At 48.0% G+C, this 15,738-nt stretch overlaps 1 protein-coding gene across 2 annotated transcripts; it reads left to right on the top strand.

The window, feature by feature from the left end:
- Nucleotides 1–1,517: 1,517 nt before the first annotated feature.
- On the top strand, nucleotides 1,518–15,531 carry LOC128298485 (chitin deacetylase 1). Of its 2 annotated transcripts, none has more exons than XM_053034235.1 (5): nucleotides 1,518–1,664; nucleotides 6,281–6,441; nucleotides 6,516–6,765; nucleotides 13,593–13,914; nucleotides 14,083–15,531. In XM_053034235.1, the coding sequence occupies exons 1-5, from the start codon at nucleotides 1,613–1,615 to the stop codon at nucleotides 14,909–14,911; spliced, it is 1,614 nt and encodes a 537-aa protein (XP_052890195.1). In that variant the 5' UTR covers nucleotides 1,518–1,612; the 3' UTR covers nucleotides 14,912–15,531. The 2 variants fall into 2 exon arrangements, with proteins under 2 accessions (XP_052890195.1, XP_052890196.1); XM_053034236.1 differs by having other exon boundaries at nucleotides 6,281–6,450.
- The last annotated feature ends 207 nt before the right edge of the window (nucleotides 15,532–15,738 follow it).

Raw genomic sequence — 15,738 nt, 5'->3', positions numbered from 1 at the left:
CGATTTAAGTTCTAGTAGACGAGCTAAGTGAAGCCATTCAGACGAATAGTCCTTTATGAAATAAAAAAAGAAGGTTTTCCAAGAGATTAAGAGAACCAAGACACTCCTGATTGGTGCTCTTGAGGGTTGACCAAGAGTTCCTTACCTTAGCAACTTAGGTCGTTGCAAGTCTGATGGTAATTTTGGTTGTTAATTTTTATCGACTTAATTCATACCTTCTGGTTATTAAATCCTGAGGAGCTCTTTGTCCACTATTTCATGGTTGTTTTGACTAACTTTCAGTCAATTTCAACTAAATAGGGGGAGCAATGAAATTCGGACTTGGTACCGGTCCCTTCGTGTGAAAATCTCCCATACTACTACACTAAGAGCGGTGCAGTTAATTGAGGAGACTAGATCAAAAAGCTTATCCCAAAACAAAAAAAAAACATTGATAGAAAACACATTTTTCAAAAAAAAAACCACAATTGAACGATGCCGCCACGTTTCAACGCCCCTGCCTTGGCATGATCTTGTTCAGTGAGTTGTGTGGAATTCCAGTTACCGTTGGTTACAATTAATCGGTTGCAAATATGCTCATGCAGCGCTAAACAATCGACAATTGAAAGGAACGTCCAAATGTCTCCAATCCCTCATATCTCCTTCCTTCGCCTCCCTACAATCCCACCCCAGTACAATCATTTCACGGTCGTCATGGTTTCGATTCAGCGAATGTACCGAAAGGTGAGATGGGCTTTTAGGTACGTGAGTACCCCCAGAGCCCGCTTCGAATAAAAGCTTCGAACGATAGGATTTCCCCGTCCGAGTGCGGCGATGTATGAGTACCGCCGGCCGGTCTCACTCTCTGGGCCGTAGAGTATCGTTTCCCCACGATATAAAAGCAACGATTCTCGCCGCTGAGAGGTTCGTCGCTTTTCACCAAACAAGTCACCGCAAGCGTGAAGCCGGGAGTGGCGCTGCATCGGCGAGTTTCAACCGACTTTTTGGCGACCATCGGTGGTGTATGTGTGCGTGAGTGTTCGCACATTTGGTAGTGAGTTCGATCGGTCACTCGCGTGTGAGCCTACCCCTCCCCAAGTTACTGCACAGCAAAGCGAGACACACATTCCCCTAAAAACCCTGCCACCCGAAGAACGGTCTTGTGTGCGCCCGTTTCGAAGGAAAGCACCGACCAACCGAGCTGCAAAGCTGCGCGACTGTCGCAGCGTTAAATCAGTGTCTCCACCACGGTCCCAGTCGGCGGAGGTTCCTTTTCATTACTGCTGCTGCTGCTGCTGATGCTACGAAAAGCCTTCTGAGCACGAGAAACAGGCGCCGAACGGAAAGACAAACAGTGTGTGCTTGGTACAGTGTGTTGTTTTAATAACTTCCAGCCAGCCAGCGAGCAACAAGTTGCCCTGGCACCCGAGAGGACATTGGTTCGGTAGATATTTTTTTTTATGTTTTCGTTGTTGCGGGGATATTAAGTGTAACCGTTAAGCAAAAAGGGGAAACGATACGCGACCGGTAAGGGAAATTAACGCAAATCGGTAGCAAGACTGTAGCGAGAGATTGAGCGTGTGTTATCCTCTGGCAGCGAAATAGCAGCAGTGCAGCGAAAGTGTACGTCAACATGGTGAAGTTGCTGGCCTTAATTGGCATCCTCGCGCTGACGGTGGCAACAGGTAAGCAGGTCTAGTCTTAAGCTTCCCCGTTTTTTTTTGCCTAAAGGGTTTTTGGCAGTCATTTTGCGCAGAACGGCTGACATCATCCGCCGTCCCTTCTATGCCCCATTGGCCATTATGGGGTGCGAAATGAGCTTCCGCCTGGGTTTTTGAAGGGTGGAGGGTATTTTTAATTTTTTTTTTGCTCTCGCCCCTACCGTCGAAGGTAATGGCGGACTAGCGCGTTCGATGCATTGCAAAGGGTTTAGCAAAAGAAAAATATAAAAAACTGCACAAGAACCCGTTTCTGTGTCACACGTAAGGTTCACTCCTCGAACGAGATGCGGTCGGGTTTGGAAATGCATTATTGCAGTGCCGCTTTTGGGGCCAACCTTTCACAAACAGTGTCTCACCCGGTCGCATGTACTTTGCGGTACGGTTTTCACGCATCAACCACCCCAAGCGCTGCACAACAATCGATCGTTAGACGTGTACAGCGTGTCTCCGTCCCATCCTGCGTGGGAGTTTGACAGTTGGCGCTTCGATCGTTATTCGATGCTGCTTGTGTGTGTGTGTGGAACAAAACTCCTCTCTTTTCCATCCATTCCGGTTGGAATGTCCTAATTGCGCTAACGAACGCGGTGGGCACACACTTCCGCAAACGGATCCCAACACGCGCTGGGAGAAGGATCGTTTCGACCAACGTTCGATTACCGCACCATCACATATTTCCCACTACCGGATATGGGAGACTCGGGGCTGAGATAACATTATACAATCAGCATATCGGGGCTGCCTACCCCATGCTGGATGAATTGCGCACCAAACGTCACCACGTCACGTCGCTGACACTCTGGTTTTGTTGTTGTTTTTTTTTCCTCTTCTTCTTAAATATTATTATTCACTTCCACACTTTACATCGGTTTTTGCGTCCGGAACCGGGTCGAACCGGGCTGGTTCGGTACCGGCTTTCTTTCGGCCCAGTCGTATTACGTGATACGTGCAGCCAGGTCCAAAAACAGGCAAAACCCCCCGGGCGGGGGAGAGAGATCCGCGTGTAAGATCCGGTGTGGGATCCTTGGGGACGCGCAAACGGTAAACCTGTTTCCTTCCCTCCCCCGGTCAGCGCATAATGCAAGCCAATTTACAAAACACTCATCTCTTTCTCCGGTGGCATTTTTTCCTTTCCATTCCGAGTGGAAATTGAAACCGACTGCAAAAGCAAAAAAAAAACGAAAAAGGACAGAAGACAACCAAAAGCAAAAAGAATTTAAATGCAGATTTTTAGGTTTTCGAATCATCACCGCTAGGGTCGAAATGTCATGCCTGCTAGTGTAAATGGGTTTTTTTGGTTGTGATGCTGGCGTAGTTTGATGATTTGTAATAATTCTATACTTTGACATACCACAGTCCGTTAAATCATTTATATTTTTGGTAGTAAAACTCCTAATTGAAGAGAAAACAAAAAGTTTTATGGAGTTAAACAAGAAAAACGTATGAAAATAGGTTTAATAACAACCTCAAGAGGTCTAGGCCTGTTATTTCTGGCTTTCTGGCTTTTAAAGACCGGATTTGCTACCAATAAACCACCGGAGTCCGTTTTGCGTACACTATTTGATATCTTTTCATCAAGTAAAACTCCTTTTAAATTAACTTGTGTGCCACTAAGACGGCTAGTGTGAAATCATTTCTTTATTTATCGAAAATATTTTTAAATTTGTTCAATCAAAGTATTGTTAGGACACTCTGAATATTGTAGATATAGGTTTTATCAATTTTGTATACATAGAGCTCTACCAAGTAGATTAGGAATTTTATGTCTGATCATTCACAAGATTACGGTTCCAGTTTTACTAATAATGCTGAATAAATCACTTTTAAACATATACAACTTTTAAATGTATACATCAGCAAATTATACTATTTTTATTATTGTCGCAGACGCAGTGCGATATAAAAAGCGTTTGAAGATTGTGTTTACCTCGCCGTGCATGGTTTAAGCTACAAGCTTATTTAATCTAATTAAAATTAAGTTCTGAATAAATTGATTATTTGGCCACTCTCCTCTTTGTTCATTTGTTTGTCATTCCACAAATTTTGGAATATTGTCTGAAGTCACTATCATCGAACGAAACCATGAAGAAGTTGGTAAATCAGTGAGGTGTAATAAAATGAACAAAAAGTAAAGTGCATTGCAGCAAGCTATTAGGCATGAAAATACATGGAACTGACTTATAATTGGCAGTATTCCGTGGATAAATTTAACAAATTTACTGTACGTTTCCTTTTTACCCTGTGCAGTTTATGCAAGCAGCTTGCAAACAAAAGCAAAAAAAAATGGCGTACATTTACCTTCCACTTTCGGTAGTTGACGAGATATATCCCCACGCACGGATGAGTATGGCTTGCATTTTTTTTGTTGTTGCTGCCTCTCTTTATAAAACCCAGCATGTACGCACACTCACTCCGGCGACGGTAATGAAGCTCGGGCCGCACCATACCGTGTCAGCAATTATGGGTGCGGGTTACTTATTTTGCCCATTACACATCCTCTTTCCACCGCGGTTCCAACCGAAGGGGGTAAAGTTGATTTGTTGCTTCCGCCGGTATACAGCTGCCGAGGGAGGGAGTGACTTATGCAATACGATCGAATCACGGGTGAGATCGGACCGAAACCGCGCAACCTTTCCGCATTTTGCCCGAAAGACGAGCGCCACACGATTGCGGTTCGCAATCGGAGTGATATTATTTCTGTTTTTTGTAATAATTTGCTCTCCAACACGATTTTGCTTCCTTGAGTTTTGTGGAGTCGAAATCAATCAGGCCGATGTTTCATTTCCTTTTCCATTATGATTGGCCGTCCGTGTCAAGACGCACCTCAGCGCAAATTTGGTGCAAAAGAAACAATTGTGCGATTGCGTGGCTGTTTTCGGTTCATTAGCTGAATCTCGTACCGAACATCCGTGCTTCGAGTGTGCCCGGCGAGGATCAGAATCAAAATAAATGAACTTCAACCCGAACCGCTTCGACACGATCGTGGTTGTTGGAATGTTTTAGTTTTGTTTTTCGCTTCACCAACCACCAGATGAAAGAAGCCGAGCCGAGTAGACATTATGCTGGTATGGAAAATGATCCATCGAATCGCAATGGCAGGCGATCTTTCGCAACGGTTTTGGGTGCCGCATCAAATGTCAACCCCCTTCGGGTTGGAAGTGTCGATGGTGTGGTGGAGAGGGTTGGGGGGGAGGAAGAGGGAGACAAGTTTCTTTCTTTTTCCTAACCCCCTTTAGATTGTTTGGGGCGATGGGCACACGATCACGAAGCTCGAGATTGCTCGTGTACACGGTACCATTAAGCGGGCCCGTTATAGGGCAAAACCCAAGCGAACCCGGGGGTGCAAATGCATTCTTCGCGGCTGGCATGTACCTTCCTTTTTGCCAAACCCAAATTCAAATCGAAATCGCAGCCGGGCACTGTTTGCACCTGCTGCATCTAGCACGGTACGATCCGGACTGCGAAAACGTGCATGCGAGCTGATGTTGTCGGTGCTGAAGTTTTTGCAAAAAAAAAAAATGTCTGTGACGACTGCAACCGCAAGAAGCTTTCCCAATAATGGTTCTTTTATGCTAAAAGGAGTGCCCCTAACCAACAACAAAAACAACAAAAAAACCCTCCCCGATTGCCGTGGGTTTATTTAATGCGAACTCTGTTCGTGCAAATGGTAAAGGTGGAAGGCGTAATTTACGATACACGCTCTCGTGTAATGGTCGCATTTTGGGGGGTACGTATCATTTCCCTGACCCGAATCGGTAATTTAACACACTCATCACGAGATCGATTACATTACGATCCAACAACCACAGCGCCGGGGGGGTTGTTGAAGCGAAAGTGTTCGTCGCTTCGACGGCGTTGAAGTCTTTCCTACCGTAACCGGCCGTAGCTTTCCCTCCACAGCGTTTCTGCGTCGGTTTTTGTGGCTTTGGAGGGCTGTTTTTTTTTGCAATCGATCACCCGGGGAGGGTCAAGGTTCAAGTGTCTTCAAGCGATACTTAAGCAAGTGCTCCAAGTGCTGTGCGACTTGCAGCGCGCAAGTGAGTCAATTAATGTCGCATTCCCGTCGCAAACACTCTGGCACGGACTTTAAGCCTGCCTGGTAAACACCATCTCGGGCTGGTGAAGATCTTCACGCTGTGAACCGCTCAATGCTTAGTCAGCCATTGATTACCCAACTGGGGGAGAAGGCGAAGCAAAAAAAAAAACAAACACCGCGACACCGAACCACTGCGCTGAGATGATTCTTCGTTGCGGTGATCGGTATCACCCTGTGAAACGGGCACTAGGTCAAATTGGTAACACCATTCATGAACGTAACCTGCCTGTGCCAAATTACCGACTAACTGTGCCCCTTACTCACCTCGTTGCACCCTCCCTCCCCACCAACAACATTCCCACCCCAGGCCGGGTAGAAAAGAATGAATCCGAGCAATTCTTTTCGTGCCTTTTCGAGCATAACCGTTCTGACCTTCGCACTAGTCTCTTATTACAACCGATACCGGTACGATCGGTTAAGAATAAGTTTAATTCGATGTTAATTTGATCTTCGTTTTTTAACGTCCTTCTCCCCGCGACACACGCAGCCACGGCCGAAGTGCGAATCAAGCGACAGGCGGAAGAAACGACCAAGAAGGAAGAGTCATTCGAGAAGGAGCTTTGCAAAGACAAAGATGCCGGTGAATGGTTCCGGCTGGTAGCGGGCGAAGGCGATAACTGTCGCGACGTCATCCAGTGCACATCGTCGGTAAGCAGCGTCGGCGCACTCTTTGTTATGTTTTTTTTTTGTACTTTAGCATTAATCCTTCGGATCGTCGACAGGGTCTGCAAGCCATCCGATGCCCGGCCGGTTTGTACTTCGACATCGAGAAGCAGACCTGCGACTGGAAGGATGCGGTAAAGAACTGTAAATTCAAGAACAAGGAGCGCAAAGTGAAACCGCTGCTGATCACCGACGAGCCGCTCTGCCAGGACGGGTTCCTTGCCTGCGGTGACGGTAACTGCATCGAGCGCGGGCTCTTCTGCAACGGCGAGAAGGACTGTACCGACGGTTCGGACGAGAACTCCTGCGGTAAGTGTCATGACCCGTGTCGTACCCATCACACCCCAACATTGACCGCCAGTGAGAGGTGATGCGTTGCAAGGGGTTTCACAATCCGATCGAATTTCCTAAATGTTATGCGCCAAAATTAGCCACCCAAAAACCTTTCGTCCAGTGGAGGCCGTATACCATAGATCACACCCGTATATAAAATTCATATCCATAACCAGCAGTAACAGCAGCAGCGGCAGCGGCATCCTCACCGCGTGGCACAACAATGCAGTGCTGCGATCGAACCGTGGAATTTGCATAATCCTCCACACAATCCGCGCCGAGGCGTGGCAGCGAAACTGGATTCCTTTAAATAAATCCACACACACACACTCATACACACATACACAAAAGATGATGAAGAAGAAGCCAAATTCCACCTAATCGAGTTGTTACGAAAAGTGGTGCTAAAAACCACTTCTGTCTCCCTTCCTCCCTCTGGTCCCCCCCCGTCCCACTTCTCGCAACACTCCCGCACGGGATATTGGAAAAGATCACATTCCATGCGGGGCGACTCGCATACAAACATACACCACGTGCCGAACGATCGGTTTTCGTTTGCAGACGCGCTGGAAACCCCACCTGGACGTCCTTGAGGGATAACCGACGGACCCAGATAGACACACCGCATGTAGTGAAGGAATTAAAAAAAAACCCCCCACACACACACACACACACAATCTGTTTACCAAGTCCCTGGCGACGTACAGCACGGCCATTGTACGGGGATCTGCACAGCAGGATCGATCGACGTTGCCTAATTTTGACCAAGACTGAAGAAATTTTCACCAGACATCTTGCACATCGCACTCTGCTGCGTTGACCTTGCTGTAAGTGGTGAAGATGTTGGATGTCATTTCGCCAACTCTGGAGCCTTGAGGACCTCAGGATATTAAACAACCGTTGGAGATCATGGTGGAGTTCATTTCGGGTGGCTATTTTTAGATCTCGTCTAAATCACCCAAAGTTTCAACTCGCGTAAAGGGATTCGCTCTAGGGCGAACCGAATTTCACCGAAAAACTTTCTCTTTCTACTGAGCACCTGAAGCCATTAGGTGGCAGAGTTAAACAGAGAGAGAGAAAAAGATAGAAAGGGAAAGGACCTTTTACCAAAAAAAAAAAGTTCTCCTTTTTGGTGAGATTCCACACTTTCCGTGGTGCGTTTTACATCACGCAGACATTACCAAATAACAATAACGATAACGCTCTTACGCCTTTTAGACGAAGTTCCCACAACCCGCTCTCTCTCTCTCCCGGGTGCTGCTTTCACATTTTGCATGCACTTTAGCATGCCCTGAGTGTGGCGCTGTAAAGCTTTACTTTGGTGCCAATTTCTTGCACATGCGGGTTGGGTTTTTTGCACAAATCCTGCCCGTTCACCTGAACGGTGGTAAACCTCCTCCTCCCCCTAAACATACGCTCGCGCAACATATCGTGGGTGAAGGTGAAAGGAGAAAGGCTACTTCGGAGCCGGATGTAAACGTCGATTCTATCGCTGGCTTGTGCTTTGCTTTTGTTTATGGTACGAACCATTTACTGTACCAGCCTTTGGAGCCCGCGAGGCAATTAGCTGGCCAATGGTTGTTGTGTTTTTGTTTGCTGCTGCTACTGCTGCTCAGGCTCGCCAATACTATTGTTTGTACTGGCGCGGATCGGCAACGACCCCGCCGGCGGCTATCTCCACCCAAAATGGAGTTGGTGTACAAATTAGACAGCAAACAAAAAAAAACAGCACTGATCCCCCCAAAAGGTTATGCATGCAATCGCGCACACTCCCGGACGATGATGCTCACGCGAAAATAGCAACACGAACCAAACAACAAACGGTCGGGGCCTAACGGCAGCAAAAGCAGCAGCAGGTGGAATTGCAAAAGCTTACGCAATGGCTTGTGCCACCACACCGGGTACACCGGGCAGCCCGTCGTCGTCTTGAAAGCCCAGCATCTCCACCAGTGCCACAATGTCACGCAAGAAGCTACCCCTCCGCTTTAGGCAATCGAGAAACGCTGGGAATAAAAAGGCTTCTTGGTGGCGTTGGAAGACTCAAAGCCTATTTTAAGATCTCTTCTTATTCTTCTCCGCCCGAGGGGGGCTAATGGGGAGGATGGGGTTCGGATAATTATGTGCGCATATTTTAGACCGGTACCAAGGGTGGCCGGGGTGGTTTGCAGATTTTGCGCATCGTGCGCAACACCTCGCAACACAACTCAATGTCCGGAGAGCTCCTCGCAAAATGTGTCGGATTTGCATCGATTTCGGGTTGTTTTGCTCACTATTTTTGCACACACTCAGCTCGAATATGTAAACTAGCGGACAAAACGGATTTTGCTCCATTTCGGACCACAAACCGCAAACATCTGTCTGGCGGGGATTTTTTTTCTTCTCCAGCCAGCTTCACTGAGCTTCAACCCCGAAGGATTCAAATCTCCCCAGTTCGCCACAGTCTCGTCCGGTGTATCGCGTGTAATTTCTCTATCAATTGCGAATCGCACACACGGCACGACGGCGACAAGGTGCAGCAGACAAGATTCCGGCCGCATGTGTCCGCGCGTGTTTAGGTCACTCGGATCAACTCCGCGACGAACCGGTCGTACCGGACCGGGCCTTGTCTTGGTTGGGCTCACGGGGTTTTGGATTTGAAGCTGGTTGCGGCTGGTTGTGATAGCAAGCAGAAGGACCCCGTCAACCAGGAGACTTGAACGCGCGTGTGGTAAAGCGGGTTTGTAGGTTACACGCCGATCGGTGTACACCTTCTGTTGGGGCAACTCTTTCTCGGTGGGCAACTCTCCCCAGAGCATGCGATTGGAACCGTTGCGGCTTATGCAACCATGGGCTCGATACTGGCTCGAGCGGGTGGGTCTTTCGTCTAGTCCTCATCGCAACAGACCGTTTGTAATCGATCGTGTGGCAGTCACTGGATCGAGGATCGGGTGCGCTTTCTCGGCGGCGGCGGCCGAACACGGGAACGGGAACGGTGACTTCAATTTCATGCACCGAAAAACCAAATACCAGACACAATGAAATTAAAGAACCGATCGACCCGAATCGTTTGAACCACTGCAAGGGAAGCCGCTGTTACAGTGCGCCGTAGTGCAAATATATCGCCACACACCCTTAATTCTTGGCGACCGTCAGTAGTGTGCAACAGACGATGTGGTTGCAGCCGCACGCTGGTGTCCATATCGTGGCGTGGGACGTACTGCAGCTAATAGGGTTATTTATTCGCTATTTGCTTAGCCGTTGGGCCGTTGGGCTCGCGAACCCCGTGGACATACCGTACAAAAATGCGCCATCTGGTTGAATTGTTGAAATAGCATCGCTCCGGTTGGCAACGAAACGAAACCCAGCCGAAAAACAACATTCGTGTGCATTCTTTCATCACCCGATGGGGACGGCGGTAATGGACACCTCTAATCGCTCCATTGTTGATTAATTTCCGTCCCGCTGTGTGGTGTCCATTTGGATACACGAGTGCGGCGCAACGAAACATGAGAATGCGCTTTTCGCGGTGCAAACATTCCTTTTGGGCGATTGTAGGTGAACTGCCCACGGCACAAAAGACGTCAACAGCCATAGTTTGATGTGGCTGTGTAATGGAGGTGTTCGACGCATTGGAAGGTAAAAGATGAAGCTTTTTTATTTGCGTATGATAGGATCTAGATGTTTCCTGCACAACGATCAATAGATGTCTGAGTTTTCGTATGATAGCTGATAGTATGAGCCGAGTCGTATGATAGTATGAGCTCCCATGTGGGATACGATTCATCCGATCAGAATCTCCCAGGGATCTCCTCTGAATACATCACAGAGAAGAGATGAAGAGAGATTAGAAAATTATAATTAATGATGTATTAATTCTTGCTAAAATCTCTCCAAACTTTTTTATATAAACATGTTTTGTTGACATTGAACTAAAATAACAAAACCTTGATACATGATTAATTAAGAATAATTCCATACAATTCGTAAATAATGAAGATTCCAACTCATAGTTCCAATTATAACATGATTATCCGAATATCGACAGATTTGCATAAGCATTATTGTTGTGAAATCCAATCCGGGATTCCTAGACGACATATCTGGATCCGAATTCTTGTCGGATTTCTTCTGATTTAGATTCCAATCTCCGATTCTCGTGATGCAAGTTCCGGATTCTTAAAAGAGTCCGAATCAGAATTTTTGGTTTGGATCTCAATCCCAACTACAGATTTGAGGTCAAGATGGTCCTAGATTTAAGATTCAGTTTGATCCGTTGAAGGATCGAATTCCAGAATCCGAGTCTCATTATCCGAGTCTCAAAAGTAGTCCGCACTGACACAAAATCTCATTCGGACAGTTCCTTCGTATCGAGTACTAAGATTCCGACTAGAATGTAAATATGAGTCTGGTACTCCAGTATACATGTGGCAGACACATTAGTAGTGATTCAAGCTTCTTGAGGTTGCTAAGCGAGCGATTGAGCAGTTCGATTGCCCATCCGGCATAAGTGCCTGAGGCTTGAGGAGTTGTTAGTCCGTAGACGCTCCGGCGAATCGAGCAGTTCCCTGACCATGGTGGTTCCTGTTTGAGCAGGCTTCCTTGGCTAAGTATGTGGGTTCTCTATGAAGATTCTCTCGTCTGACAATCCAAAAGAGGGCTGAACAGTTCGGACAGATTCTTCAGATACTATTTGTACTCAGGGCCCCTAGCTGCTCGAGGCACCTCTCCTCCACTTAATTTTCGCAGTGGATAATCTACCTCTTACACATCTATAGTAAATCCATTATGATCGTTGAAGAAAAATCAAAACATGTTGTGTGCTGTTTCCAGGAAATAAATTCTACCACCGCTACAAAGAGTGAGCTCATAGCTCTTAATTAAATCAAAACCCTCGTCATCCGCTACTTTTATGTGCTGGGAACTGGGCGTGATGAATTTTGCCCACTTCATTGCCTTTTAGTCAATTTCAACTCCTTAGAACACGTCACGTCAAAAGCTCTGGAAACCAGAAAGTCTTACATTCTCCCGATGTCTCAACCGTTGTTGCGTTGTGTCCTTCAACAAATCCGACTCTATCAGTTCCTCAGAGGCGGAGTAAGCTCGAAGGCTAGACATCTTAAAAGGAAGTTGCGTAGAAAAAAGTCCCAACCGACCGTTCCTGGCCGTTGCACGCACCCGTCTCGCTATCAACGCGAGCATTTAGCGCTGGATCCGGTTTGCTCGGTGCGCTGTTGTGCTGCGCGCAATACAAGAAGCAGGAAGCAATCAGGAAGCGTCAACGGTAGAGCTGCCACTTAGTTCGCGATTCGGGGTGGCATATATGTGCAAACACGGTTCCCCACATCATCATCATCACGGTGGGTTGGCATGTAGCCGGGCCCTTCCCTTCCGCGTACGTCACACATATGGGAGGGTTTGGTATTTTTTTCTCCTCGAAAGATATGTGCGCTGGCCACGTCGTCACCTTTGCTGAGTGAGCAAAAAACGAGCAAATGATCGGTGATCGTGTACCAGCCGGGTCATATAGCTACCTGCCTGAGCGTGGTGTCCGTCAAACAGGTTTGCCGGTGGCTCATTATAGGCGACCACGGCCTGGTGGCGAGCTCCCAGCCGTGTGGTGACTTATTTTCGGACATCACATCCCCCCCCTCCCCATATCATACCCCCCAAAGTCAACTCCCTCGCGGTATCACGAGCGTAGGGCAGCGTACCGCAGGTTTAGCGGACCTCTCTCTATACGGCCACAGACTTAACCACAGCGCCGTAAGCACACACTTTCGCTTTGCGTAATATCACCTTCTCCCGAAATGCGTGGTGGGACGCATAATCCCGAGCCGGTTTGTGGCCGTAAGGAAAGTGAACGAACAGCACAAACCTGAAACGCACACAAAAACTAGGCCCAGGACCGGGCTCGCTCTGCCCCGATGCGATCGAAACTGTGCGCGGTTATCAAATCGGCGTGATCTTTACGGATCTTTCACTCCGACACCTTCCCCCGTGCCAGCGTCTGGCGGGTGTGGTACCACCCTCCTCCCCCTCCCCCGCGGGGTGGTAAAAGTTTACGCGCGAGTGTCTGTGGGCTTGGTGTGGACACTCCGACACACTGGTTCGCGGTGTGTTTGCGTCGATATGTAAATTGAATTTCACTCTCGATTTCGTTTGAGAAAACTGGATTTTCGGTCCCGTAAGGCCCCGTAAGGCATGAAGCTAGCTTAGCAACAGGCTGCTTTGTTTTCTTATCAGGTTTGTGCTGGGTGCTGCCCAGTTTGAGCCGTTTCTGTTTTCGCCTCATCATGGTTTTACTTTGTTAAGATGCCCGCCAAAACGGCAAACCAAAAACAAAAAAAAAAGCTAAAGTACCGTAGGGGACAAACAAAACAAGCGTAACAGATTCCTGGCGATAGACGGCTGGAATACGTTTGACCGGTCGGGACAACCTTACTTGACAAGTTCATACTTTCCCGACTGCATACGTGAAGTTTCTTCGCGTGACGGTCAACATGTTTCCTTTGTGTTTCATAACAAATACGATCAACCTGGGGGGAGGGAGGCACCGATCGCTATCAAGCCGCAAGTCATAAGTGGAAATGCAACGATCACGGGCCGGCTGTTGTTCACTGCATGCTTTGAAGCCACTCCACCGTCCATCCGGAGGTTGCAAACCTTGAAAACCTCGCACATACAATGTCCGGGTTCAACTATCAATCATGTACATGCTCAAGATACATTTATTGGCGCTGGAAGAGTGTGAGAAAGAGAGAGAGATCTCCGAGATGCATCGACGACCGGACGGTACTTATGTGGCCATTTCTTGTTTCATTTAGATATCGAGAACGATCCGAACCGTGCGCCACCGTGCGATGAGTCGGTGTGCCAGCTGCCCGATTGCTTCTGCTCCGAGGATGGTACGACCATCCCCGGCAGTCTGCCCGCCAAGGATGTGCCGATGATGATCACCATCACCTTCGACGACGCGATCAACAACAACAACATCGATCTGTACAAGGAGATCTTCAACGGCAAGCGCAAGAACCCGAACGGTTGCGACATCAAGGCGACGTACTTTGTCTCGCATAAGTACACCAACTACTCCGCTGTGCAGGAGACACACCGCAAGGGTCACGAAATTGCGGTCCACTCGATCACGTAAGTACGGTGAGATCTCACCAAAGCGGGGCCTGCCGTTATGCTGCATCTTTTCAGCCTGTTTGCCCTTTCTGCATACCAAAAAACAAAAAGAGCGTAGCGTCTTATCCATCATCTGTTGGACACCATTCTTTTTCTCTCTTCACACTTGCGCAATTTGTGCCACAGTCACAACGATGAGGAACGCTTCTGGTCTAACGCCACCGTGGACGACTGGGCAAAGGAGATGGCCGGCATGAGAATCATCATCGAGAAGTACGCCAACATCACGGACAACTCGGTGGTGGGTGTGCGTGCACCGTACCTGCGCGTCGGTGGCAACAACCAGTTCACCATGATGGAGGAGCAGGCGTTCCTGTACGACTCCACCATCACTGCGCCACTCTCGAACCCACCGCTCTGGCCGTACACGATGTACTTCCGCATGCCGCACCGGTGCCACGGTAATCTGCAAAGCTGCCCGACCCGCTCGCACGCCGTCTGGGAGATGGTGATGAACGAGCTCGACCGCCGGGAGGATCCGACCAACGACGAGTACCTGCCCGGTTGCGCCATGGTGGACTCCTGCTCGAACATTCTCACCGGTGACCAGTTCTACAACTTCCTCAACCACAACTTCGACCGGCACTACGACCAGAACCGTGCCCCGCTCGGGCTGTACTTCCACGCTGCCTGGTTGAAGAACAACCCGGAGTTCCTGGACGCGTTCCTGTACTGGATTGACGAGGTGCTCTCGAACCACAATGATGTGTACTTCGTCACCATGACCCAGGTGATCCAGTGGATCCAGAACCCGAGAACGACCAACGAAGTGAAGAACTTCGAGCCGTGGAGGGAGAAGTGCGTCGTCGAGGGACAGCCTGCCTGCTGGGTGCCCCATTCCTGCAAGCTCACCTCCAAGGAGGTACCCGGGGAAACGATCAATCTGCAGACCTGTGTCCGCTGTCCCAACAACTACCCGTGGGTGAATGATCCCACCGGTGATGGTTTCTTCTAAGTTATCGTGCTTTGCTTTGCAACTCTACTCCTTTTCTCGATACTTTTAACGCTTTTTTTACGTTATACGTTACGTTACGTTACGTTACGTAACTATACGTTACGTGACACGTTCTCTTAGGAGGATGACGATCGTGGACATCCATTTTTAGCATCCTTCATGCAATGTCTCGTCCTTGTGACTTGATATTTTCTATTTTACAAGAAGCTCCAGCCAATTCTTGATCATTTGCATCTCGTCCTTGTGGCGTTGCTCCTCTCGAACTTTTGTCCCTTCCCGGGTAGCTACTGGGTAGGAGTTTCCTTCATCCTACCTGGGTCTCTCCTCAACGTCTAGTCTCGCGCCTCGTAGCCACTGCAAGCATTGCCGATGGCCATCCACGAGACTACCATACAATCCAGCTCCCGGGATGGAAGATGTCATTCCTCCTAAAAAACGGAATACAAAAACAAAACATACACACACCCACACACACATAAAGAAGAGTAGAAAGAAAACAACGAATGCTGTGGATATTACAATTATGTATTTTTTTTGTCGTTTATAACTTAATTTAATACAACACAAATGAAAAATTGAAAAAAAAAGTATTGAACAATCAAACGAAACAACAACAAGAAACATTGCAAAAAATACCCATTCTACCCACAACAAACAACAAACACCCACAACAAACAACAAAAACGACAACGAAAGTAACCCTTTTGCTATTGTAACATCTGACCAGTCAGACGCATTGCTAAAACCACCCACAACCTTCCACGGTATTCGCAATGAGCGCGTGATCCTCCTTACAGAGCAGACAATGAAATCGTAACAACCGAGAG

This window comes from Anopheles moucheti, chromosome 2 (genome assembly GCF_943734755.1).
Source record: "Anopheles moucheti chromosome 2, idAnoMoucSN_F20_07, whole genome shotgun sequence".
Taxonomy (NCBI): Eukaryota; Metazoa; Arthropoda; class Insecta; order Diptera; family Culicidae; genus Anopheles; species Anopheles moucheti.
Note: the sequence above shows the minus strand (reverse complement) of the source record. Positions and strands in the feature narration are given on the sequence as shown.